This window comes from Anopheles coustani, chromosome 2 (genome assembly GCF_943734705.1).
Source record: "Anopheles coustani chromosome 2, idAnoCousDA_361_x.2, whole genome shotgun sequence".
Lineage (NCBI taxonomy): Eukaryota > Metazoa > Arthropoda > Insecta > Diptera > Culicidae > Anopheles > Anopheles coustani.
Window position 1 is genome coordinate 71,864,146 of NC_071289.1, and position 27,849 is coordinate 71,891,994.

Genomic DNA, 27,849 nt, shown 5'->3' on the forward strand with positions numbered 1-27,849 from the left:
TTATCCCATGGCGATTAAACTATGTTTATTTATTCAATGTGCTATTATTTCAATGAATACCCTAATGTGTCTTTCGTTACCTAAAGTTGATGATAAAGGTGTTTACTGACTCATATGTTTTAGTCAAACGTGTTCATTAATCATCGAGTCGGATGTATCATGTTTTGACTAGACACAGAAGGGATACGCTTTAAAGACGCCATTACAAAAAAAAACGAAGGTTCACAGGTGAACCGTTTTGGCTTGCTTTCGCTTATGTCGTCACTTTTGCTTCTCCTCAAAAGACGATAGCGTTTGAAGACGTCTTCGAAATTCAGCACACTTGTTTGGTGTCGAAAGCAGCTGAGTTTTTGTCAACTCTGCTACTTCTGCGCCGTTTTTAAGTCCGAGTTGCGCCGTGAGAATTTGTAGTTCAATTCTGTTTTTTTTTTTTTTTGCATCGTATGATTCAGTGTTTCCTCCTTTGCAGCACCCGAGGGTGCATGACCACTCGCCGGGATGGGTTGGGTTTTCTCATCTCAGTTTCAACGAACCCCTTCGACCGGGAACAAGTTTTATTTCGAACTCGAGTCCGCCGCTATCAACCCTACGACAAACCTACGTTCCTTCTAACCTTTACACATTTCGAACCGAACTGCGACGAACTCGGCTCGCGAAACCAATCGACGCGAGCGGAGAAAACGAGGATTCGTGAAATTTTAACGAAAAAACGGCGCACGTGAAACGCGCGTTTCGAATCGACGAGCAAGTAAAACCACGGTTTTTCCGAGTGCAAGTGCGAGTAAACCTCAGCGAAAAAAAAGGATGTGCTAGATTGCATCGCAGTAGACCGGCGGAGTAGAAAACAGAAATGCGCTAGCAACGACGACCTGCTCTAGCAATTCGACGGTTCGGGTTGGCCAAGTTTAACCGCCTCTATACGCCGGATAGTGTGTGATGGCCATACTGCTGATACACTTGCGCCGCATTCTGCTTCTGGTCACGGTCGTCTATCTGCTGGGGGCGCTCGTGCGGAAGCTGCTGTACGGTGGCACGGCGGTGGCCACCCTCCGCTCGGGCGGTTTCCTGTTTGCCAAACGACTACACCTGCAGCCGTGGGTGTACATCTACACGTTTTATCTGTACGCACTGGTGCAGACCGGCGCCGGCTGGAACGAGCTGAACCTATTTGACAATTTCTTCCGATAGCGAGACGACCCGGTAGACGGCTCATATGTTGCAGAACCTTCTTGCGACGAAGAGGATGTGCGTACCTGCGTTTCCTGCGTGTCAGTGTTTCGGTCTTTCGAACTGTCAGTTTCAAAAACTGTGTGTATGTGTGTGTGTTTTCCCGTCGTGTTTGGCGTATCAGAAGATCCACGAGTGAAAACGTAGGAAGAATCTAAAAATAATATTGCGCCAGCGAATTAGTCCACTCGAGACGCAGCCAGTGCGAGTTAACGCGGTCCCATTTGGGGTACATCACCACCAAGATCTTCACTAACACACTACCCAGCATCCCGTGCGCGTGCCTGTGTGTGTGTGTGCCCTGTGACGAGTGAAAATTCGGATTCGCTTTCCTCTCCGTGGCTTGCTGGAAGTAGTTCGGTTCTAGCCGCTTAGCATCACGTAGTGCTAGTAGTGTCTACGAAGACCGTGTGCCGACCGAGTGTGCACCTAGGAGGGCCTCGAAGGGCAGCTCCGCGGTTGAGCAGACCCCTCCTCGCAGCTGAGTGTGCGTGTCCGCACATGGCGAAACATTCCCCGGGCATCCCGCGTGATAGATAGCGCATCGAAAGGGTTTTGCGAAATTACTTCTGGTTTCTTCCCAGCGAGTCGAGTGATTGAGTGAGTGAGTGTTCTGCCCACCGGTGGAGATCGTGCACGGTGGATTGGTTGTGGAAAAATCGTTTTCGTTCTCGCATGGGAAGGGAAAACTCCAACAGTTCCAATCGATACGCCACAGCGGGGGGAAGCAGCTCCAAACACGCTGGGTGGCCGTTCAATATCGTGAAGGGTGTGATGCAACAAGTGGGCGAAATAGTTTTCGAAACGTGTTGATTTTGTAATCGAAATGTTCGATTCTTGACGTTTCCCCGTGGCGTTAAGTAGCGGGAGGTGGCGCGGTGAACCGGTTGAAGTGATCGAATTTCATGCAGATGCTTATTAAAAAAAATACTTCGTGAAACCAACAACCGAAATTTTACACGAAAATCACAACATTATATTGTTTCTGTGAAGTTTTAGCAAAGTACAATCTTGATCGAAGGTCCCCAAGTGCCTAAGTTCTCTAAGAATGGTGATGGAGCTGAACAAACACAAATAATTGTAAATGATCGTGAAAGTGTTGCATAACAGGCCAGTGCAAAAGAAATTAATCCATGCTAGCCGAAACGTCCGAGAAATCATCAGTGAGCATCATTTTTGGGACAATCACCAAGCATCATAAACGCACAGCAAAATGTCGTATCGAAGTTACAACGTAAGTAATTGTTTTGAAAGCGAGCAAACGTAAGTAAAACATTATTTTAATGCTTTTTGAAAGTGTTTGAAGTAGCCAAATTTAAACTGAATTGAGTTATTGGAACACTAACAATAAAATACTTACATTGCTTATTACAAAATCGGGTAAGCAGAGGACAAACACAACGCAGACGTAATTGCATAAACAAAGATCAAAGCTGAACACATAGACCAATAGACAATACATCGAAATAGTTTTTATTTGATGTGAACATCATACAAGGACAATAAATAATAAGAACTTGAAAGACATACTGGAATATGCTTTATTTGGAAGACGTAATGCAGAAACATACATATAATATCTTTTTAGAATGTTGAACATCAGTGTCGAGTAGAAAAATGGTTTCAATCAGATAAGAACTAAATTCATACCTTTCTTCTACACAATAGTAAAATTAAAGTAAATTAAAGTAAAGTAAAATTAAGGTAAAATTAATGCTTAGAACTTAAAAAAAGATGATAAATTTAAACCTAGCATAGAACAAACAGAGATAGTTTCATATATGTAGAAATCCATCCTAGGGACGCAAAAGGAAAAGGCATCCACACTTGGTCCAAATTTATCGTCAACCAATTTCGAATCAATGATCGATCCTAAACCCTCTTTCCATCACACACGGATCGTTCGAGTTAGTCGATATTCCTATTTTAGAACGTTTTCCACCCGACCACATCGGGTTTCCATTCGGGGAAAGGAAAACCCGCTGCCCACAGCACCATGCGCATACTGCAGCGCCCGCGTTTTCGCAGCGTGACTTATGAATCATCGGGAAGAGCCGCCGTCAGCTCGTAAGCGACGGAATTTGTGACACTCACCCGAACGGGGCGCCCTTCGCTGGTGGAGTTTGTTTTTCCTCGCCGTCCGACCAAAGTCCATGCACGTCTGTAAAATGTGCTCCCATCCTCTCTCGATGCTCCTCGAACGGTGCAGGCATGTGCATCTAGGAAGCGTGTTTTGAAAAATCAGAACGTTTTCCAACCACCAGCACCCGAACGGGGCAGTGACACGGATTTTACCCCTCCATAAGCGCTGGCGAACGCGAACCACTGCGAATGCTCGTAAAACGTGATGGCGCTGATGGATGCAAAGCGATTCGTTGCGTGAATTGTTTACACGTGGTTTTATTCTTCACCGTCGGGTTTTTTTTTCGCCAGCCGAGTGGGCGTTAGGCCGGTTGAGTACATCAAACACGGCCCTCGTAATCCTCAAGAAGCTGATGCATTCGCTAACGAAGTGCTGAGAGTGCATCTTTTCTCCACAAGCACCACTTGCGAAGAGGATGCGAACGGTGCTTCGTGCCGCAAACTGTGTGTAAACCCTGTTAATTGCACTTTCGAATGAAAACAGGTCATGCGCGGCGCGGTGTGGTGCTACTATATATAACTTGTAAGTCATTAGAAAATTCACCGCAATTAAGTTCTATTGCAGCTGGCAGAAGATAAATAGGTTTAGGATTGTAGGACGTTTTGTGCAAATATTGCGTAGGGTGGGAAAGTTTGTGAACATGTTTATTCTCCGCTCTCAAAATTGATGGACAGTATTTCATTTAAAAGAACTCACCAAAACCCCAAACAATATATTACTTTGCTTAAATAAATCATTAGTTCAATTTAAATAATAATATGACTTAATCATTTCAAATTATTCCATCTTAACAATTCACATAAAAATATATACACAACGGACACACAAATACATTGAATAAATTAAAAATCTTAATTTCTTATCTAAAGTATTGGTTACTTGCCATAAAACTCAAACATTGAGACAGACAGCAAACTCTTCCAGAGATCAAAACATGGTATAGAGTGGAAGTTTGCCCGAATGTTTAGTACTCATAGCCATTTGTTCCGGTCCATTTCAGTATCCTTGGACATCGTCCAGCTATAGCTCAAGCGCCTCATCATCATATGCCAACTCGTCGAGTCTTCCAAGCTCGTACCGAAGCTCTAGAGTACGTATTATGGAGAGTTGGAGTCTCCCGAAAAGGGATTGCTCGAGTGTCTTGTGAACCCTCCCCCCAATGTACCTTATTTGTTGCCCCTTAAATGTGATTTTTATATGCTGTGTTCGACGTTCTCCTCCGTTATCTGTGGTCCTTTGTTTGAGATACGTGTTTAATTCCCTTTAAATGTTTTGATGTGACACTTTCCTTCAATGTTATCAAAAATAATTTGCTTTCCACCAAACCTCGGAATTCGAAACACCGTTACGCAGCAGTCCACCCTGAACTCGATCGGTCGAACCCTTATCACTCCGACCCGCTTGTGTGTCCCTGTTTCCACCCCCCTCGGTCGACGAAACCTTTCGACGATCTTCTGCGTCAATTTCGATGCCAATGTTTGCGTGCGCTTTTGGCTTCGACTTTTGCAGGTTGCGGATGAGCATTCGACCAGGCGACAAACTGTCGTCACGGCTAGCATCGATCTACGCCACTATCGCAACAGACGCTTGGACGTGGTTGGTCGCCAGTTGATTGACAGGTTGGCTTGCCTGCGCGGTTTTGTTTTTCTTCTCTGTGCTATTTCTGTGCGAAAGGGCTTCGAGATTTCCCGCATGGTTGTAGCCGGTGGCAGCGTGCCTTGCACGCAGGACGCTCAACCGGCTTAGTTTGGTCCCCCGAACGTCGATGCCGTACATGCAGACTAGGTGACGAGTGGTTAACACTGTTAATTGCTCCTTGGAAAGGAGAAGCAGCATTTCATTCCTTCGATTGAGATTCCCAAGGGGGAAACCGAATCTAACATGGCGCCAGATTCACGTTTCGTTTTCGCATTCAATGGTAGCCGTGTTTCAGGACACAAATTGCATATTCGCTTGCGAGCCAACGTGAAGTGATTGATTACCACTTCCGCTGCATTTTCGTTGCATTGCAAAACAGACAGCCGCGTTCTAAGCATGAATTCAGGCGAGAAATCCAACCATTTGTCAACCATAACGTATTTCTAGAATCAAAATTGCATGCAGAAATCTCTTTTATGTTCCTTTGTGAATAATAAATTATTTATATTTTGACACCAATTTATTTGAAGTGTTTTTCTGGGTCTGAACGAACCATAACTAATTGGGATGGTAATGTTATTTATTTTATTTGATTGTTTAAATGTTCCTTAATAATCCATATTCGATAACTAACCAAATAATATTATCCCCAACATTTTGTACGCTGTGAATTGTTCTTGTTGTTGGTTTTATTAAAATAATTTATGTTATGTTTTGTTATGTAAAATGCTTAGTACATCTTTTAAGCGTAAGTTTATGTTGATTTTTATAATCCGTAATTGTTTTTTACTAGCTTTTTACAGTGGTCTCCATTTAATCATGAAAAATTACTGATTGCATTGTATTTCCACTCATCTTTCCAGTTCTCGACCGAACCCTCGTCGACCTCCCGGTTCGGTTCGTTGAGTTCCACGAGCACCGGAAGCAGCTACCGCCCGTCATACACCTCCGGCACGTATCGAACGCCTCGGACAACGGCATCGACCGCACCGCCGAGCTCGACCGTGTCATCCTTCATCAGCCGCTACTCGAATTTAGCCGCCGAAAAAGATAAGGATCGGGAGCGGGAAAAAGCGAAGGAGGAAGAGCGCCGCAAGGAGCGGGAGCTGCGCGAGAAGGAACGGGAAAAGGAGCGCGATCGCGAGAAGGAGCGCCTGATCGAAACGTCCAAGAAGCTCGAGGCGGAGCTGAAGGAGAGCAAACCAACGCCGCTGAAGAAGTCCACGCTGATTGCCGCAAAGTACGGCTCGACCAAGGATCTCTCGGAGGAGGCCGGCGCTAAGAGTGCGGCTGGTGGGAGAGCACCCGCCAGTAAGGATGCTGGAACATTGAAGCAGAAAAAGGACAATGCCCCGCCAGTCACCTTCACCACAAGGTACGGGCGGGCGGGAGTGGCACGGGATAAGTCACGCGAACCGAGTCCGGCAACGCGAACAAACTCGTCCACATCGATTGCAGCCCGACCGAGACAGCGAGATCCGAGCCCGGTGGCATCGACGGTTACAGAAAAGGCACGCTCCCGGGATCCGAGTCCGGCAGTGGAACCGAAACGCACCGGAGGCTACGCGTTGGCGATAGCTAGCAAACTGTCCGGATCGAAACTGCCCCAGCAAAACGCTCCCAATGAGTACCGGAGACAGTCCAGCGGGACATCCTTTGCGCAAGGAAGGGCACGATCGCGCGATCCCAGCCCCACGGTACGGACGCGAACTTCTCGAGAGCCGAGTCCGGCGGAACAGCGACGAATACAGCTGGCCAATAAGATGATTGCTACGGCGGCCCGTTCCCGCGATCCTAGCCCAGCTCCGCTGCAGCAGTCCAAATTGCCCAAACAAGGTACCGCGGGCGATCCGAAGCAGAGGTTTACCAGTTCCATCACGATCAAAACTGGACCAGGAACTCGCTCGCGCGATCCGAGTCCGGCGGAGTCGAAGAAAATCCCTACATTTACCCCAGCGAGCAAGTTACGGTCGCGCGATCCAAGTCCGGCCGATGCGAAACGGCAATCCACGGGCAATCTTACCGGCCGGATGTCTCGAACGGGTAACGAAGCTGGTGGTTTGAAAACGCCCACTCTAGGTGCAGGCAAAAAGACACGCGATCCTAGTCCCGCCATCAGCATCAGCAAAGGACGCAGCAGAGATCCAAGCCCAGCCACGGTGACACGCCGACCCTCGCGGGAACCAAGTCCAGCCGAGTCCGTACGGGAGAAGTACGGGTTGGGTGGAACAAGTGCCTATCGGCCTTACGGCCGAACAAACAGTGGACTCCGGTTCGGGGCCAGCGCAAGTCCAATCCCCAAGAGTCCAATCGGAGACATGGCGCTATCTTACATGACGTCCAGTGAAGCTATAGCGGCTCGCACCAGCCGACCTTCGTCTCGCCTGCGACTGAACTCCCAATCCCGCGAACCGTCACAGTGTTCGTCACCGCTGACGGCAAGTCAGATCTTCTCGCCCGAACCGCGAGCCGTGCCCTGTGAGGATCAAAAGCGCGAAGGATCGAGCTCGTCGGAAACTGCCACCACCAGCTCGTCGGAGGAATCGTCCGAGGAAACGGAGAGCAGCGTCGAACCGGAGCCGAAAATCTTCATCGAAGTGACGCTGGTCACTCGTGGAACATCGCCAACGCCACCCGGTGCGACACCGCTGCTGAGAGCCCGCCGGGCAGAAATGTGCAAAACGATCGAGAAGACCATCCAGAAGCAGCTGCTGCCCGTCGAAACGGCGGACAAGCAGGTACAGTCGGATCGGTTGGACGACCCAACGAGGTACCTCCGCTATGGACAACCGTCTGCACGCAGCTGGTCGCCGTTTACCGGGGCATCGTCACCCACCATCGGGTACACGCGGTACTCGAGCGCTTCCTCCCGGTACAGCCGGGACAGCCCGAGCTTGAGCCGCGAAACGAGTGTCAGCTCGTCGAAGAGTGACGTCCCGGAGAAGCGCGAACTGTCCACGCTGGCCGCTCGCGTTAAGGAGCTCAGCCTTTCGAAGTCCAACAGCTCCAAGTCAACGACGAGCCGCTCGTCGACGGGAAGCAGTCCGGGAGTGAAGCTAAAGACGCCTCCCAAGCAAAAGTCACCCGAAAAACCTCCACCTGTACCGGCGAAGGATAGCCCCTCGCCCGTCAAGTCCATCGCGAACAAGGACTTCCGCAAATCGGCCCTAAACATGGGACCCGCTCCAGAGCGTCCCAGGAAATCGTCCTCGTCGTCAAGTAGATCGTCGAGCTCCACCACGAGCTCTTCCTCGGCCGCAACGGCCACTCCACTGGTGGAAGCGAATGGATCGAACAGTCGAATCCCCCAGGGCCGTCAGCAGAACGGGACCAAACCGGTCAAACGCTCCGATCGGTCGGCCTCGGCCAGCTCGGAGGATACCAGCGTTGGCAGTGCGTCGTCGGGAGCCGACACCGATCGGGAGCAGTCGATCACGCGTACGACGGCGAATGAGCTGGACGAGGCGAGTGCCGCGACGGACGCGTCCAACGCCAACAACGAGCTGCTCATGCGTGCGATCCAGCTGGCGACGACGTTTGTCAACAACCAGAACCGCGGCCCAGGCAGTTGGTATGACAACGCTAGCACCACCAGCATGGCCGACAGCTTGGTGGCGGATCCCAGTGGGAAGTCGGGTTGGGAGGCGGGCACGCACTACATGGAGAGTATAAAGGATGACTCCAGCGAGGAGGAGGAAGAGGACGACGACGAACAGCAAGGGGACGGTGGCGATAAATCGGATCTACAGCAAGCGACCTGGTGGAGACGGTCGGGTACCTTCCAGCAGACGGCCACCGTGCAGGACTCGCCCCCCAACGCGCGCAGTTTCACCTATCGCATAAGGCGTGTCGAATCCGGTGAGAAACCGTGGTGGCTTTCAGATGAGGGAAACAAACCGGTACCGGAGCTGGAACCAGATGCGAACGATCTGTCGGCTGGTGATGCCGAAGAGGAGGGCAAGAACATGGGAAATGTCACTGACGATGGTCGTACAACGGCAACGAGTCTGTTCGAAAGCCAGACGCTCAGTCCGTTCCGTCCGATAAGGATTACGCGGGGGGAATCGGGTGAGCGTGCCTGGTGGATGAAGAGTTCAGAAAACGTGGCCACCAAGAGCTCCGGTGAGGCGAGCAAAGAACCAAGCAAGGAGCAAACACCAGAGTCCGTTGGCAAGAAGAGCCCGGGCTACACGGTGTTCAAGCTGGAAGCGGAAGATGAAGCGTGGTGGGAGGAAGCGATGGCGGATCTCGCACGCAAGGAGCAATCCTCCGGTAGCAGTCCGAGCAGCTCTTCCGGAAGTCGTGAACCTTCGAAGGAACCGTCGAAAGAACCGACGCCGGAACCTCGCAGCCAGGGAATCACGCTCACCCGTGTGACGTCCGGTGAGAAGGCGTGGTGGTTGTACAGCTCGGACAAAGTGAACGAGCTGGACTCGGTCGCCGAAACTCGGGCACCAAATGATGGTGAAAGTGCGGAGTCGGTGCGTGAGTGTAGCCCGGTGAAGGCGAAACCGTTCAAGATTACTCGCGTCGAGTCCGGGGAGCAACCGTGGTGGATGCTGGAGACCTCCGACGCTCCCGTGTCCCGGTCGGGCTCGAAGTCGAACGTGGTGAGCCGCTCGAACAGCTTCAACTCGAAATCGGGCGCCAAGCAGACCAGCCCCACCAAGTACCGCATCACCCGAGTCGAATCGGGCGAGAAGGCCTGGTGGATGGCGAGCGATAGTACGGAGGAGTCCGGTGGAAGTCCGCGTAAGCTTTCCTCCTTCGTGGAGCAGCACGGCGAGGAGGAAGCGGACCAACAGAGTGCGGACATTGAGGCGCAGGTCGAGCAGGAGCTCCAGAGTATCACCAACTTTGTCGCTGGTTTGCCAAAGTTCCCGACCGGTGACTTTACGATCGAGCAGATCGACGAAACACCTCCGCTGGGTGATCGTGCCAGTCCGGAAGGGGTGGAGGATAGCCGCCCATCCGGTCGAGCGTCCCCGTACGACAACATTCCCTCCACGATGCCGATTTCGGCGCTCAGTGTGTCACCGGCCCCGGCAATCCACGTGGAAAAAGGTACGACCGTTCCGCCCGTCGGTTCATCGACACGCAAGGAAACTCAATCACCGATCTTCATATCGCGCCACACCAACATCGACGATCTGCTGGGAGGATCCTGCCACCCGCTCAGTCCGATGATGGACCGCATGTTCATCATGGACGGCCTGCAGGAGATCACCCCGAAGGACGTCCGGGTGCACGACAGCACGCCGCAGTTCATCGACTACGCCAGCGCCAACAGGTAAGACGAAACTCACCACTCACCAACTGGTTCGTGTCTTGGCTCGGTCGGAAATCTCACCACTATTTCGTTTCTTCCCATTGCAGATCACAAACACAACCGTCGGTAAGTAAACAAAACGCTCGCACATTCACAACCTCCGTGCCGCCATGCGATCGCGAACACGCGGTCCACGGTCGATGTTCGCGGCTCAAGACAAAAGCAGACAAACACGTGCTGCTTCTCACCGGCTCATCTCACACTCGATCGGGCCTCGTTCCGACGAGAGGTGAGAATTTATTTTTATCTCACGCTTCTACACTCACCGCTCCACACTGCAATGATCCGCATCTGCGCCGGGCGTGTGTTTTGATTTCCACGATTCAACTGGTGCGCGAACTACAAACGGCGAAATTCGGCTTCCGACCGTTCGGTACATGGTTCACGGGACGCGGTTTGGACGCTACGGACCATCTCCATCACCACCTGCGCCAATTTTCCACTGGTGTGGGCGATATGGGTCTGTGGTTATGGTTCTGGTTCGCTCTGCGGGAAGCGAACCTAACGTTTCCGCCGGGTAATGTCGATTCGGACCGAAACATTTGCGATGTACCAATAGTGGAGCAAAGAGTACGTCAGTACGTTCGTTTCTAAGTTTTAGAATTCTGCTGTTTGAGTCATGGTTTTCTCGACTGAATTTGACTTCCCAAAGTTTCTATCTGAATATCTAATATTGGTGAAATATGTACTTGCAGTAGAAATTCAGTGAAGCTGAGTTTGAAGATTTTAACATTAAAACTTGGTATATTTTGTTGATTAAATTTAGTAGAAGTTGATTAAGTTCTGCTTTATTTACAAATTATTCTCTCTTCCAACCTTTGTTGGTAGAATATATTATCGATTTATAGATTCGATCCCTTTTTGAGAAGGCAAATTATTTCTATTACTGTTGGAGCAAATACGGATACCCCAATTTGTGAATATACAATTTATGATAATTAATTGACATTTTTTATTTGTTTATCGAGTTAAAATTGTCAAGGAATTGGAAACAAATTGATCTCAATATTTTTTGAATTTATGTTGACATTAATAATTGATGTTATTTAATAATTTATTACATTTTACTAATTCGGTTGGAAAAGATCTAGTCCAACCTATTGTTCATTATGGCACTCGAAACTACTTCCTGCTTCAACGCCGCCGGTCGTTGACTCCAATCGCCCGTACGTTCTCAGCAAAACACGACACTCAGGGAACGTCAGGGAAACTCCGGTATGTAAATCGGAATGAGGGCTGCCGGAATTATGATCCATGCATCCAACTGTCCTCGTCATTTCACCGTAAGCACTTTGCGACCACACAGCACACGGACAGCTCCTTCCGCAGGGTGACAGTTTCGGATGGTGGCATGCTGTACGGGCGTCACACAAATCACTCCGGAACAGCGCATCATCTTTTTATCCGCGAGATCTACTGCGCCGTCGTCGGGTCGGTTCAGCTTACGTCGGAGCACCCGTTTCGCAATCCGCGCGACGGTCGGCAGTGCAAAGTCAGCAGGCGTGAAATATTTGCATGCACCGCAGGATTTACGACCATGAATTGGGGTTTCAGGCTGAAATCGATCCTGCTCAAAGCAGCAGAGCGGGATGAGGAATCAAAAGGTTTAATTTACACTCAAAGGGAATCGCATCTACGCGATCATTGAATTATGGGGATGTTTTTAAGGAACCACTATAAAATTAAATTTAAAGAAAAGCGTATAAGGTACAAGATTTCTAATTAGAACATATACTTGATGATTTCTACAACTTTTTGATGAAATTATAGTCTACTGTATATCGTCTGAGCCTACTAAGGTATATTCGCACATTGTTGATCATTATAGTCGAATGATCCTCCGAATCAACAATTTAAAATGAAATGAGTAAATAACAAACTTTCAAATTTACTGTCTCTTCATATGGCAGCTCTCCTTATCGACACTTTGTGTAATTAATTGTATCAATTGAGATCTTAATAGAAATTACTTGCACGCGCTTCCCCCCTAACTACGACGGTAGTGCCTTAATGGACACGACTCAGCTAAAACACACGATCACATTTGGGGAAGATGTCGAACGACCTCTGACGTCAACAGGGAACCACATGTTTCTGGAGCGGCGTTTTTGCGCGTTTATCATTTCAACGCGTGCAAAAGTTGCGCCGTCCATTGAAGGCCGAGAGGCGAGGGAGTCTATCACCAGTTCGGGTTTCGGTAATTTTATCGTTTAAAAATAGTCATTATTTCATCAGCGCCGACCAGAAACTCCGCGCAGTGTCTTTACACCGATTGACTCACTATCCACAAAGCGGCGGTGGATAAACATTGCCGCTCGTGCCCGCCACCCCCAGGGAACGTTGGATTACACTCACGGTGTAGTCCCTTTTGCTGCGGGATGCGTCAGTGGTAGAAGTAACCCCGAGTAGACGTTAAGACTTGTGCGCGAAACGGTCAATATTTGATCTCTCCTCGGCTTCACTCGGGAAGGAGGGTTTCTCGTTTTCAAGCGGTCGGGGAAGCGATGCCGGGGGGGGGGGGGGGGGGGGGGGGTCGACAAACAGAGGGAAACCGAAGCTGCCGCGAATGATCATTTTCTTTGTTGGCCTTCAAATGGCTACAATGTTTGCGGCCGGTACGGTGCGCCATTTGGAAGTCGGTGCAAAAGTGAGCAAACTTTGCAAAAAACCAAAAAAAAACCAGCTCGACTCCAACTCACACCAACGCGTGTGCGGAACGCGTTCGTTTTTGCCAAAACCACCCTCCACCCCGTGGGGGGAGTGTGTCCCGAAGGGGTTGGTTTTACCCCCAAATTAACGTAACCTTTGATGGTACGATTTGGGGCTCAGGAAACCTTTCGAGTGTCCAATTGGAGGTCCTGTATGCGATTAGCCTTTTAGGAGGAGTCTAACGAATTCCTTAGAAGTGTAGCGTTCGAAGTGCGCCAACCTTCGGTTGCAGAGATGCACTTTTGGAGACACCATTAGGCAGAACGTTGACTTGTATTGGTGGAAGTCTTGCAGATGCAGCTTTGTTCACAATGTGCAATGGTCGTAACGGTTTTGCGACTATCACAGCGATCATAAAAGAAGGTTGTTGTGGTTTGTTATTTTGAAAACTTTTTTCTCATTTTTGAGAGTTTACATTTACATTCAAATTTAGTGCAAGTTTTATGGCTTTTTTTACTCTGAGAAAACAAACTTTCGTGTTGAATTGCCAATTGCTTTAAATTAATTTTAATGGCTTAGTTCATAAACAATAATGGTAGCTAAATGACCTTCAGCATACTTGTTAAATAAAATTATGATTTATGTAACTTATTTTTCACCGTTGCCAGGATTGATGTTACCAGTTTTTACACTTTATTTATTGTCTTTGAATATGGGACCGTAATTGGGTACCCAAAAAGCACGGAATGCACCATGCAAACCATTTTCAGGCCATTCAGCTGCAGCTTCGATTACTTATAGTGAAGCCGGCATGCTGCCCGAGTGGTGTGCGTGGTCCCCCGGGGGTTGGCCATAACGCAGCCAAAGACTGGTTGGGTTGTATTTCGCACCCCGTCCTCACGGGTGCCCTTCCGCTGGCTCCTTGTGGAGCATAACAAACAGCCGTGCATAAGCCCTCGCCGGGGTGTTGTTTGCACCAACACAGCAACATACACTGGAGTCGAATATCCACCCCGTTGTCCGCGAGGTGACCTACACAGGTGAGTGCCGCTGAGGGCGGGTCGTGTAGCCGGGGTTGGTTGTGTTGGGGGAGGATGGAAAACTAGTTTCAAGGCAAGCCGTCCGCCAGCGATGGATGGTGTTGGCGTGTGAGAGAGCGCAAGCGAAGTAAGAGCGAGTAGGAAAGCGCAACATCGATCGATCCGCACAGCACGGAGCAAGGGAGAAAGAGAGAACCCAAAGAAGAGAGAAAGAGAGGACGTAAGAAAATGCTAAGAAAAAAGGGAAAGAAAAGAGCGAGAACGAGACCGAAAGTACGAGCGAGCGAGAGAGAAAACCGCGAAATGCACGGGCAATAAGCTTTCCGGCCTTTCAACCGGGCCGTTAAGTCAGTCGCCGTGCGATCGTTGCCGCGGAAACTTTGGGTGGATGTTGCTGGTGCCGCCAAGCGTGATCGAAAAGGACTCGAGCAGTGGATCGTACGGCTTAAGGGTAGAAGAAAACGAAGACAGCCATCTTTACCCCTCGCGAGGTGGCTGCAGCGAATGGCAGCTTCGCATAATGGTTTCGTTGCTGCGCGAGTGCTAAGCAAAGTGGAAAGAACGTGAAAATCGATTCCTGTTTGGTTCTATGTGATCTTGGTTTGTTCCTCAATTTGATTTATCCAGTGAATGCTGTGGGGCTTACACCGTTAAACCGTTAAGTTCTTACCAAGTTGTGTGATCGTGCTTTAAAAAAATCCCTTGTGCGCTCGGACCACTTACGAAGGTGTGGAATCCAAATGCAGAAGCAGTAAAGTGTAATAAAAAAGTAGAAACATATTTTACGATAGGAATTTATAAGACCATCACGCTTACCTCGTAGTTTCGTGAAGAGCTCAAAAAGGGTTTAGATTAATCCTTAACAAAATTCAACGCGCTCCTACTTTTAAACATCGGTGATTAATCATACAACATCTTAAGGAAGCCAGAACGGATTGCGTGAAGTTTGACCATCAAAAAGTGAAACGACGAATCGTGGACAGTGTATCTGAAAATACCGGTGCTCACAACGAAATTCGCACACCGTCCGGCCCTTGTCGTGAAGTAAGTCTTCGACCCTCTACCATCACTTTTGGCCCGAAGTGTGCCTAGAAGAGTTGGTTATGGATGGCTGAGCTATTTCTGTGGGGGTTTTTTCTCTCCTATCTTGCCATCTCCAACTGGAAAAGTAAAAGTAAACATTAACGACAACGAAATGGAATGGAGAATAAAATTCTGACGAATGTTCTTAACGACCCCATGGGCAATGTTGAGATTTTCGGAGCTTTATAAGAGGAATGCAATGTGAAGGTCACTTGGTTCGCTGGATATCGATCGGATTGCTTCAACAAAAACAAAAGTAGGGTACTATATAAGGTACAAGGAGGGTTTTACACGATTTCGAGTACCTTTTAAAGCGAAAATCGATAACGCACCTCAGTATTGCATAACAACCCGAGGTACTGGTCCCATAAATACATGCAACGAATCCGGTGTTTGCGTGGCGTTTAAGAATTCATGCCCACACAGAAGGACAGCGTGGCATGGGCTGCCGGTACATTCTCCTCGCATTCGGCCCGGGCGCCACCGAACGTGTGTTGGAAATTAAATTATATGCACTGTGAACAGGCACTCGGGCAGCAAACGCAAAAAAAAGAAAGCAATTGAAAATTCTAGCCACCACCGATCAGGTCCACCGAGAGAAAGACGTGTATCCAGCCGGCGATAAGCCAGACGCCATCGCCACAACACCGTTTCCCGGTCGCGCGAAGGCAAACAGCTGAGCTCGAACTGCCGGCAGTTAGAACCGGTGTCATGACCGATACACGGTTGGCTGCCTGGCGAGCGGTTCACAAAATGGTCGGTACAGTTAGTGGCCAATTATTTTGCCATCTAGCAGGCCGTGGTGGCAGGCAGCACTCAACGGTTCGCCTTTCTCCCTGTTGACAGGTTTGTCTTGCTTCGCCGGAGTGATAATAAAGTGGCACAGTGAACGAAAAAAACACAACTTTCCGCAAACTATCCCTTCCTGTGGATACGCGCGTTATCGTGCTCGATACGACCGATATTATTTGCACACTTTTTTGTGTTGTCGAAACGAACCAACACCAGAGGGACCGATTTCCATGGGGTTGACAACAACAAAAAAAACTATGCCTTTTTAGCACCATGGCGTCACATTTTTCGGGCAAAAGATAAAGTTATCTTTGCGATCGTCGCGTGGTTTTTTTCCTATCCGAACCTCACAGAAGGTAATGTGTGCTTACGAGGAGAAAAAAACCAATAGTGACACTACGGATGTTGCTCATTCTTTACATTGCTCTCGCCGAAAAAGTGTCACTTTTTTGTAGCTTCCATCATTTTTGGGGCATTTGTCATAGTGGAATTTGGTGGAAAAAAATTCAAAGCTATAGATAAAGTGACGTTGAAAGGGAACGAACTTGGTAATATAATTAAAAAGACTTCTTTTTCTACAAAACTTTCGTTTTTATTTATCTAGAATGATAGTTTGATAGGCTCATTAGTTCGAAGTAGTCCTAAAAATCTGTGTGCATCTTTATGAAAATATATGATGAACATCTCTATGGAAAATATTAATACAACAATACAATGTTTCTGATTCCATCAAATCAAAATATTTAAATTTGATTTGTTAATCAGTTACGTGCCGCAAATAACTCTTCAAGGGAATCGTTCTGTTGAGTGAATGAATAGAATTGCGGAGATTTCAAAATATTGGCTACAATAATTTTAATTTATTGTTTGTTTAACGAGCAATGTTGGAAGCATTTATGGCTCCTGGCTATAAATTTATGGCTAAAAGCATATAAAAACAAAATTTTACATTTTAAGTCAATTTTACTTTGAACTGAAGAGTCATGGCTCATGAAATGTAAATCTTTCGAGCTATTTCGGGCATCAACACAGGCGGGTAGAAATAGTCCGTCTATTATGTTATGAAATATGGGACGTAAAGAGGCAAAGATGCAGACACCTGTTGAGGTATAAATATTTACAGTATGCTGGCACCGGTTCCGGTGTTTCACCGTACCATTGACATTTAATCCCGGCCAACGATCAACGAGCAACGCTGAGGATCGAGGGGAGAATATTGATTTATGCGCTCGAGCTGGTAGATTAATTTCGCCGATATCCCATTGGACGGGACTACGTGTCTTCTCGTCGTCATAGCTCCACGTCAGGTACGGTTGTACACGAAAATGCCAGCGCTGGCGGTAGCATTTGCGACTGCAAGAACCGTTTAGCCGTTCGAACTCGCTGGTCTCGAAACAAACGAACGGGACCGAGACCTCACCGCTAACCGTTTGTAAGCGAGGTCGGGGTTCGGTGGAAAATGGTGCGCGAGATTTTGCCTCCAACACGTTGCAGCCCGGGCTTGCAGTCCGGGCTTTGCAAGAAGCAAGAAGAAGTTCATTTTCCGCCCGCGTGCCATGCCCTTCGGTGCCCTTTTACGCCAATTGGATGCCAGAGAAAGCCCCAACCGATTCGCAACGTACTCACAACGGTCTGGTTTTCTTTCCTTTTCCCACCCGCCCCGTCGGTGCAGGTCTGTAGCTCGCAGAGTTTGCTCGTTTCACGGATGCGGATCGATGAAAAATGGTGCCTTTGACCTCTGCAGACTCCATCCATGGGGATGGAGGGGGGGGGGGGGGGGGGGGAGGAATGAAATGCTACGCATTCTGCCCGGATAGTTTCCCCTAGTCTAAACCAGTACTTCTCCCTGCTTTAAACGCTCCACGGTTTGTGGCTCGCCCTCATTCCCCTGCCTAATCCACCGAACGATCGTGCGACGAAGCAAAACCAAAACAAAGACCCACAAGCGTCCAAATCAGATCATAATACCTCGCGCCACCCAAAACCCCGCCTGGACGACCGCGAAACCTCAACCCCATCATCCGGAAACGATGGCTTATTTATCGATCGATGCGGCTGCGCCGTCACATTCGCGATCCGCGCTTTGCTCGTTCGGGCGAAGAATTCAATCCGATTCTTCCCAGGGCCGCTGCTTTGCCACCGGTCCGGACTGGTTTCGGTCTTACCCCCTCGCTCGAGATGGTCTTGAACTTGGGTGCGGATTTGTTTACCACTAGTCCAGTCGAGTCTATCGTAACGCTGGCTCGATTGTTGCGTGTCCAACGGTGTCGCACGCTAGGAAACTGTGCCGTTGGACCTCGCCTGCTAACCGGACTAGCTCCAGACTGAGGGAGCTATTGATTTTCCCCAGATCCCAGAAGTTCTGAATGTTTCCCGGTGGCTCCTGCTCCCTGGTGGCTATTCGCAAGGTCAGAACGTTGCTTAATGCTTCCGTTCGGTGGGGAACTTAGCTCCCGAACCCGGCTGAAGCGAACGACCCGTTCATTGATAAGAATAAACATTCGCGCTGCCTCAATTTATGTACCGGCCGGGAACAACGTTCCCAGGTCACAGCGACGCCGTTTCGTGCGCGATTTGCTGGGAAACAGGTTTCGAGCGCCGTCGATGGGAAGAAACCCAAATAACAAAAAAAAACGGGCACATACACACAGCACGGCCAGCTTGGACCGCTGCAACTGGGGCTCAGCCGAGTGGATATGTACATACCTAAAGACCGGCGGAATCGGTCCGTCCTTGCGTCCGCCGTCAGACACTGCCCGGTTTGCTAGAGGCGAAACACCAGCTCGCGGAAGGTGTTCCACACGGAACAGTGCTATCTTCCATCTTTCACGTCGTCCCCGGCCGCGTTTGCCGTTTTTGCAACACCACCACAGCGCCAGCGGTGAGCGAAACAGGCAAACGAGTTGCCAATGGAGGTAAAATAAACGACGACGCGCCCAAGAATCGCTTCCCTTCCCCGCCTCCCCGGAGCAGGTTTAGGGCGTCTCGGAAAGCGGCCAGCGTCGCAGTGTGTCGCTGTGGTTCGGTCCGAGATTGGCGCGGTCCAAACCTGTTCTGGTTTAGGATGAGATTGCGCCTGTGTGTGCGAACAATGTGTAACAGTTGGCGTCCGAGGTTTGGACCTACGGACCAGAGCAAGTCCTCTGGAATGGTGGTACCTGCTGGAGCACTTTGATTCCTTCTTTTGGGGCAATCGAGTGGAAGAACTCAAATTGGCTGGGTCGGTTCGGGGAGGCTTTTCTTTTCGGCTTTGCCTAACGTCCGTCGTGTGACAGTCCGTTGGCCAGCTGGACGGTGTCTCAAAAATAAACCCCACACACGCGCACGCCTATAGACACACAACAACCGGTGACGATGCTTGTCCGACGGAAAGCATTTGTTCTCGCTCGTGTGTATCCCTTCCAAAGAGCCTTAAATGGATACTCCAGCATCCTTCGGCAATGCCGACCAGACCTGAGGCGGCTGTAATGAAATATTCATGTCCGAAAACGCATGGAAGCGCTGCAGAATGGTCCCCTGCGGTGCGGCGCGCAACCGTTGGATAAAACATGCGGCTTCGACCGTCGGTGGAACCGAACCCAGGGAAAAACAACCTGAGGGGGAAGGAAAAATAATTTCGTACGGCCCCGAAAAAATTGAGCGATTGAATCGCCCGACCAAATGGACGGCCGAATAATGAATGATGAGGTGTTCGGGTGGAAACATTGGCCGTTCGATTGAAAAGGAAGCAATCGAGCAGAAAAATGAAAATTATATGACCAGCCGAAGGGTGGGGGAGGGCGGGAGGAGATGTAGGTGAATGGGGTAGGCGCGGTTGATGAAAACTGATACCCTGGGCCAATGGATGATGGCGTCAGTTTGGCGATGGGCCGTTTTTGTTGCATATGGATACAGCTGAAGCTTTCCGGAGCGTGGAAGGAAATAAAAAGCGACAAAACTGCTTCGCCGTGTTTTCGCGGACATTGTCATTAATGTGGAAATGTAACACAAAATGAGCAAAAGGGCTTTCAGAACTGAAATTGTTTTCCTTTTTTGCTTCGAACAATTCGATTTGTTGAATTGAAAACACAACTGTACTCGCTTTCGTAAATTATTAACAAACAGAAATTGAACACACCGTAAAAACAAACATAACATCAGCAGGATTTTTTTACAACCATTCTTAAGTACTCAACATATACTTAGTATGACAAACATTTTGATTACGATAACGTTTTCAATGAAATCGTTTTTGCATATTCGACAATTGTTTTGATGATTGGAAGGTTTATTTTTCTTTTGTCAGTCGATTTCTAAAGATGCTTTAAATGAATAAAAATATGTAATAAACAAACGTTTATTATGTTTCAATAGCTAGCACAATGTCCTAAGCCATACAATTCACGGAAACCCAAAACATATACTTTCGAATGCTACCTGTTTTGATCTTTCAGAACAGTTTGTTCACGAAAGAGAATAAATGCTGCACTTCGGGTAATGAATGGGCAGTGCCGGCGATGGAAATCGAGAAACCATTCAGACCAAATTTTACAACTCATCCTTTTGCGGAAATCGAAAGGATTTACTGGGGCCGGAAGAGTAATTAAGGTTGATTAGAGCATTAAAATCGACTCGCCACAACAGGTAGCGCGGAGGGAAAACATTAAATCACTCGTCAAAATTATCCTCTCCCGATAATGGGCACCGTCGGTTAATGCGCGATTAAAGCAATCACCGCGCAGCGCCGTGTTCCCGCGGGAGACGCGGTGGCCTTCGCCCGATGGAACCACGTTGGCCATCGGTGGCCATTTTCAGCCGAGAGGGCGGATGCATTAGATCGAAAGTGGCTTCCGCTGGCGTACGTTCTAGACTTCGCAAGGGTTCGATTGGCTTCCTGTAGTGGTGGTGTTTCTCTCTTTCACCGTGCACAACTGGTTTTATCTCCGGCTCCGGAAGTCGGTCATTGCGAACTTCGTTCTTACATCCCCGGGGCTCCAACCGCTTTCCCGGTCGTGGGAGAGTGCAGTGAAGAGGATTAGGAATTTATGGTCATATGGGAAACGGACTGCTTTGAATTGCAAATGAGATCTATCCAGCAGGAGATCCTCGGGAAAACATTGGTTTCCGTCGGCCGGAGGGGTCACTTACAAAAGGGAGTGGGGGAGTAGTTCAATGAATAACCTTTTGCCTTAAAACTAGCCTTTTAATCCTTCCAAAATAGAGGAACCACACATATAAATCTTCCAAGGAGTACACGACTCCACGATCGACCGTAAAGCAAATGATATTTTAATTTCCATGTCATGGATGGTTACCCACCTTATCCCGACCGTGTTCACCTTTTTCCCGCCTCCCTAGTGATGGCACTATGTGCCATCAGGTGGCCATTGTCATCAGGCTGGAACGATCGAAATCATTTTTCTACCAATTTTATGCTCTTTTTTCATGGGAATTCGTTTGCATAATTTCATGCTGCCAACGCTCGTCTTCGGAGAATCTCTTCAACGTTCTGATGCAGGAGAATTTTGGGGATGGAGGAGTGGAACTCCCGGGTGGTTGTGTGTTGGCTGTGCACTGTGACTGATGACATCAGAATATGGTGGAAAGCCAAAACAAAACGCCAAAACGATGAAAATGAAACTGATAGAGTTGCTTCAAACCTAAATAACGTAACATCGCCTCCGTATCGCCTTGATCTTGGGTTTGGTCGGAGTGACCCCAGTCAGTCAGTCAGTCATTCCTGCCCTCCGGATTCCGGTCCCTGGGAACGACCTCTTTGCCACTTTGTTGGGGTAAGCTAACCGGGACAAAAAGTTTGGTGGACTTGCATGAAGCAAATGCTGTAAAATATTGGTTTTATGCTTTCCGAGAAGGTTTGTCTTACCGTTTTACGTGTGAGTCTAACACGCGGCTCGCAGGTAATTTTTACATGACGCTAGGGTAGGTTATCGTTAGATCTTCGATAAGAATCTTAACACGATCAGCGGATAATCGTATACCATTTCTGACACTTTGTCTACCTTGGAGATAAACAACTTACTTAAAAACTGTGGATATTCATAAATTGTACCATCTCCGGAATATCCGATAAATAAACAAATATTTGGGAACAGGTTCTGTGTCTCAAAGTGAGCATCAACACGCCCATTATCTCCCTTTGGCTTCTATGGTGGCATTCACAATACTTGCTAGAGGACAAGTCCAGCCAAATAGTTGCATTCTGACTCATCGTCCACATTAAACCACTAAGCAGATAAAATAATCCCAAATAGCTGAGGTAAAGGGCGAGACTATCGTGACTACGAGTTAAACTCTCCTTTGCTCGTGGATAATTCTGTGGCACACGCGGCCTAATGGGTGCTTGACGATTTGGACGGATAAGAATACAACCGGGACGGTTCTCCATTACGGAATGTTCTCAAAACCCTGCTGGGAAAGAATTTAAGGTTCACTTTAGTTCGCGAGCAGCGTGTAATTTCAGCGCATCATTACAACCTACTGCGCGCTGGTGCAGGAACAACAATTTAAATTCAATTACACGTTGTAAATTCCACACCATCCATCGGTGATTCCAGCGACCACCGGAGGGTTAAGAACCAGCTCGAGGTCCGTCGGCGCTCGCAGCAAGGGAAGCGTGAAGGGCAAAGGATTTTTTGTCGCGCCACCTTGGGAAAACAAGTCCATTCCCCGACGCGTCGTTCCGGTTCGCAGGAGAAAGGGCTTGCACACACATCTAACTCAACCACTTTCTCGCGATGCACGGTCACGGTTCCTGTGACGCGTTTTCGGTGGCCACCGCCAACACAATGGTGTGAAATGGATGTCTTCTGGAGCACGTTCCTGGAAGCGCTGACCACAATACCTTAAGCGGGTGTGTTGTCTCTAGCATGTGTTTTGACCTCTTAATACTTCCTTGCTTGCGGTTTCAATTTTTAAACTAACAGATGTAAGGATTTCTAAAAGGGTTTCTTTAAGGCAAACCAAGCAAACTGTTGATTCGCCATGACCTATAAATTAAATTAAAAAAAAAACAGCATTGATCTTTATTTGAGGACCGTAAAAACACGAGAACATACAGGCATAGCCAATGAGAGTGTAAGAAAGTTTACGTTTCACTTTTCATCTGGTCAACATCATCACTCGAAGATAAAAACAAACAACAAGCAAGAAACAGCTATCGGGAATTATCTATCTCGCTACCGCATGACGCCATCGGTGAGGGTTCGTTTTGCTTCTTTTCCGTTTCTCTCGTTTGACTTCAGCATGATTTTTGACAATCTGTTGAAAAGGGGTTTCTTCGCTGTTTCTTCAAATTTTTAACTTCTTGCACCCGATAGCTTCTTTCGTTCACGGTTTCACGGATAATTGTTATTACCCGCAAGTAATTAACTTTGGCCCGGTGTGGGTTTTTTTGTCTTTCTCTTGTCTCTCTTGTTTTGAGGAAACTTTCTCTACACTTCCCCATTTGTACCCCATCCAATGTACGTAGATCTAGAGAATTTGGTTTTGTTCGGTTTAACTCAAATTTTTCCGGCTCGTGTTCACTTTTGTATTTCGCTAGTGTTTCATTGCATTTCATCAACTCAAGGAGGGTATCGGACAATTTGATTCCATTCCGGTACCACTGGTTCGTGTCAATCCTGTTCCTTCCGTTTGTCGCCATGAGCTAGGATTATTGAATAGTAATCACGCAAGGGAAAGCAGAGCAAGGAGCGCACATCATCCCTAATCGATTTTTAAACATTATTACCCATGTTGATCACGAGCTATTGGTCCGCTGTTTATAAAGCAATAGACATTGCAGTGACGCAGGGTAATTGGGGGAATGTTCATACTATGTGGTCATCATTGTTGGATATCTAAGCTGCTTTTCTGACATGAAAATAACTTCCTGGTTTTTTGTTTTTTGTGAACATATTCTTCGATCTTGTTTGTTTCAAAATCATTTTTACAATAACAAATGATTTTATTTGTCTTACAAACTTAAAACAAAAGCTGTAGCATAAGCAAAAACGTCAAGAGAACATAAGAAACGAACCTTGTTGCAGTTTTTGAAGAATCCCGGTACAAAAAGACATTGACTTCTTGGGCGTGGGAAAGAAGTGCTGTTTTTTCTCCCATTGAATTCTTCCATCGAGCGCAATGAAGGATAAAGTAGAATGTTTGTCGTAAGACCTGAGCATGAAGAACCTGAGCGGCTCAGATGAATCTCTCCTGCCACGATATCTCACGTGCAATATCTTCATTTAGTGTTTTTCCTCCTTCGGGATCATCTTCGCGAGTAACCGAGCATCTGATCTCTAAATCATGACGCGCTGTTTGCGCGATGTCGATCGACGCAGAACGAAAAAAGTCAACAAAGAATCCAGCGTGTTGCCTCTCCAGTGATGGGCCAATGGTTGGGACAGAGGAAAAAACGGTTCGTAGGACTTCGGTACCGAACTGTCGACGGTGGAACTAATGATTAAATTTAATTTGAACCCTACCGTACCCGAGGGCGAGTCCTCGGCGATCGAAACGGCTTGGATCTCCCGTGTCTAGAACGGCTCGATTCCGTTCCCAGGCGTAGATCATAGAACCGGTGGCCGACGCTGGTGCTCGATGGATAGTTTGTTTGCTTTTGGGACTTCCTTCCTGTGTGTCGGTGCGTTCCCCTGCCCCGCGTGGAATGTTTTTCATTTCCCATAGCGCCAACGCGACCATAACGGATCGGTGGATAGGAAACTGGCCGACACTGTGACACTGTACAAGAGACGAGACGAGTGCCCGCCGGAGATGGAACGAACGCGCTGGAAAAGGTGAACGCGGAAAGGTCGGAATGCTACCTCTAGGGTCTGTTTCTTGTTCTGCCTTCCCCGTCTTTTGCCGCCGGGACGCCTTTTTATGCCTACCACCGTCCTTACGGTCGACGAAGGGAACCGGGTTCTTTCCACCGCGTCACGGCAGGTGGAAAGTGCGTGGAACAATCCACGGGCAGCTAATGAGTGATTCAGTCTCCGTGATATGTAATGCGTCACCCGTCGGCGTGTCGTACACGCTGGCTGCGAGCTAGGAGTTGCCCTTCGTCTCGGTACGGTCAAGAATCTCTGCCCGTCCCGCGAGGTGTTAAGAGGTTAGAAAGAGGGAATCTGAAGAATGTCGATGCCGGGTCCATCGACAGGCCGACGATCGTCCCGCGCCGCGCTCGACTTTTATTGCATTCTCACTTTATCAGACCCTCTTCGGGGGAACTACCTTGCCACGAATGTGAGAAAGAAAAAGGAAGGGAACGCTTTTCTTCTGGTAATACTTCCTGAAGAAAAATAAATTTACACAGACACACACTCAGGCACACACTGTTGATCGACGCTTGATCGACGTTGAATTTAGATTTCTAGCTCGGCATCGAAGGCCGCCGAAGACGTTGATGCCGCGTTGTTTCTTGGCGCTGGCGATGAATCATGTTCGATTTCCGAGCGCAAATTGCAGCACACCTTGTTGTTTCGAGTCGTAAAGATGTGAAAAATCTGGGATTTGGCAAGCTTTAACACTGCATGCTCTAGATAAATCATTTGCTAGGAGGAAAACATTGTTAGTTCAAAGCAACTTTGTTCAAAAAATTAGTCTCAAAAACAAAACAACTCCATTCCTCAAGTATAAGATCGTTTTAAAAATAATGGCGTTTTAAAACATGGAAAAAATGGCTCACGTATTAGCCATAAAAAAGTAAAATTTATAATTTGAAAACCACCTTTAAATTTTGTTTTGTTTTAAACATTTCGTTCGCAATGTTTTTATTGCAGGGTTTTTCACTCAAGCTCCTATATCGGCTTTATAATTTAAAATGCTGCGATTCTCATTTCAATTGACATCGCTATAGTTAAAATGATCGTATTATAAAATCAACTGATGCTGTTGGATTATCATGTGGTGCAGTTAGAAATGATGCTGCTTCCTTTCAATATTAGAAATATTATTTTCCCCCTTTATTAGAAGATTATTCGTTGTATGAAATTTGACATAACACAATTATATTTTGTTTGTCACGTATCGGATCCGAGAAACTGTTGTCGTTTAATTTTCTTTTCATTGTCATGTTTGGAAAAAACAGATTCATCTCAAAGAGACCAAACTGTTGCCAAAGGTTCTTAATTACATGAAGGTGATGAAGCGTTGTCCGTTTATGTCACTAAACTGAACATCCCTACAGTTTACACATCTTCACCTCGCGCCACGAACAACATGGGCCGTTTTCCTTTATTTATTTTCACATAATTTTTCACTTCATTAACCCCTTCGATCCATGAATGGACGGCCCCGTACTCGGCTCGGTCTGTTGGTGGCGATAATGTTCGCTCGCCGCTCACCAATATTCCATTAGCGGTGGCCGATCTTATGCCCGGCCGGGGTGAGTACGCGCTTGGGAGCTTCCAAATTTATAATTATGCAAAGCGCCACCGCCGCAGGGTATTAACAGGGTCGGCGGTTTTTATGGTTGGCCGGTGGGGAGGTGGTGAAAATCATTATGTCTCAATAGTGTCCAATCCGGTGGAAGAGAGCGGGATGTCCCGGACACGAAAGGAAGCTGGGCTGGGCATGGCAGTAAGTACGCACGGTCAAAACCGCCAGAATCCACAATCCCGGCAAATATGCATACATGCATCTGCCCCACGGGGTGTATTCATGTGTGTGTGTGTGTGCGATCGAGCATGTATGTTGCGTCAAAATGTTGCGGCGTCTGGCGTCATTCCAAAACGTGACCAGAAAGCGATAATTGATCGGCAAACAGAAGAGAAGCGAAGAGAGGGCAAGTTGTGGAAATTGAACTGAAAATCCGCTTCACTTTACGCCCCTCCAGTTGAAGTTGGTGTGGGTGGAGGCGCAGTGCACAGGGGGCGCCTAGGTGAGGATGAACCAAAAGAGGAAGCGAGCGAAATGTTCGGAAAAGTTTTCGACCCGGATTATGCATATTTTTAGAGCTGCATAAAAAAAGGCGGGAAGGGGTAGAGAGATGTTGAGCGATAGATAAATCTCGGCGAGGTCGGTTGAAGAGTTTGGAAATTGAGTTCCCGAGTGGGGCTTCGAGTGGGAAAACCACCCCCGGCTAAGGCTAGAATCTCGGACAGTTTCTGCTGCCTGTCAGCACTTTAATCTGTAGAATGTCATAAGGTCAATTAAGTTGTTAGTTTTGACGGTTTATCTCTCCTAGCTGCATTTTTATTTATGAGGTTTTCTTCTACTATATGTATATTTTGAATTGATTCCTATAACTTTTACATTCATTTAATTAAGGATTAACAAAGTTGATCTTTTTCAAGGAACTGCAGCACGAAAATTCATCCAATCTTCGATAGTAATTGACTGCTATAATTATATTTGTACCCCCTTTCGCACGCCGGTGCACCTTTTGGAAAGGTGGCGCAAACATGTCGAGTATCGATTTTGTAACGAACCACCTTCGAACCGCGTGCGGCCTTCAAACGGCGCCAGCTCGTTGATCGATATACATTTTCTGCGCAATTAAGCCGGGCATGTGTGTAATTTTGTGGCTTTTATCTTCAAGCCGACTTGCTGGAAGCGCCGGACGAGACATCTTGGGCCGCTTTTGGTTTACTTGCTTATTTGCTCCTCAACAACACCAACATCAACAACACGGAATGTCTAGCGAGAAGAAAGAGTATCAACTTCCCTCTGTTGGCCCCGTTTCGTTGCGCCTCGTTGGCGAACCGATCGGATCCGTTTGTAGCGTTTTGCGGTTGTGGGGATGATTCTTCGGATGCATCTAAGACTAAAACCTTCGCGGAGTCTGTGGTAATGGTTAATCTTCCCTTCTTCAGGCCAGATTAGCTGCGATCGATCGCCTTTCAATAGTTCCCTAAAGATGATGCAACGTCGTTAAAGCAACGCGGGTTTTGTGTGCGATGAACTATCGCATACTCATTTACAACAATTTCCGTTCACTGCAACGCCACGTTCACGTGCACTTCAAA

General features: G+C 47.8%; 2 protein-coding genes across 2 annotated transcripts; both read left to right on the top strand.

Moving 5' to 3' along the window:
- Positions 1 to 936: 936 nt before the first annotated feature.
- LOC131266207 (uncharacterized) lies at positions 937 to 1,188 on the top strand. The gene has a single exon (XM_058268606.1). The coding sequence runs from the start codon at positions 937 to 939 to the stop codon at positions 1,186 to 1,188; it is 252 nt and encodes an 83-aa protein (XP_058124589.1).
- Positions 1,189 to 2,440: 1,252 nt separating this feature from the next.
- LOC131264952 (serine/arginine repetitive matrix protein 2-like) lies at positions 2,441 to 26,762 on the top strand. Its single transcript, XM_058267214.1, has 4 exons — positions 2,441 to 2,461; positions 5,872 to 10,298; positions 10,385 to 10,403; positions 26,718 to 26,762. The coding sequence occupies exons 1-4, from the start codon at positions 2,441 to 2,443 to the stop codon at positions 26,760 to 26,762; spliced, it is 4,512 nt and encodes a 1,503-aa protein (XP_058123197.1).
- Positions 26,763 to 27,849: the final 1,087 nt, after the last annotated feature.

What these genes read in the sequence shown, in the direction of transcription:
- LOC131266207 (XM_058268606.1), top strand. Translation starts at nt 937, where the DNA reads ATGGCCATACTGCTGATACACTTGCGCCGCATTCTGCTTCTGGTCACG.
- LOC131264952 (XM_058267214.1), top strand. Translation starts at nt 2,441, where the DNA reads ATGTCGTATCGAAGTTACAAC. An exon ending in TGTCGTATCGAAGTTACAAC is followed by an intron (nt 2,462 to 5,871) that starts GTAAGTAATTGT and finishes TCATCTTTCCAG; the next exon opens with TTCTCGACCGAACCCTCGTC.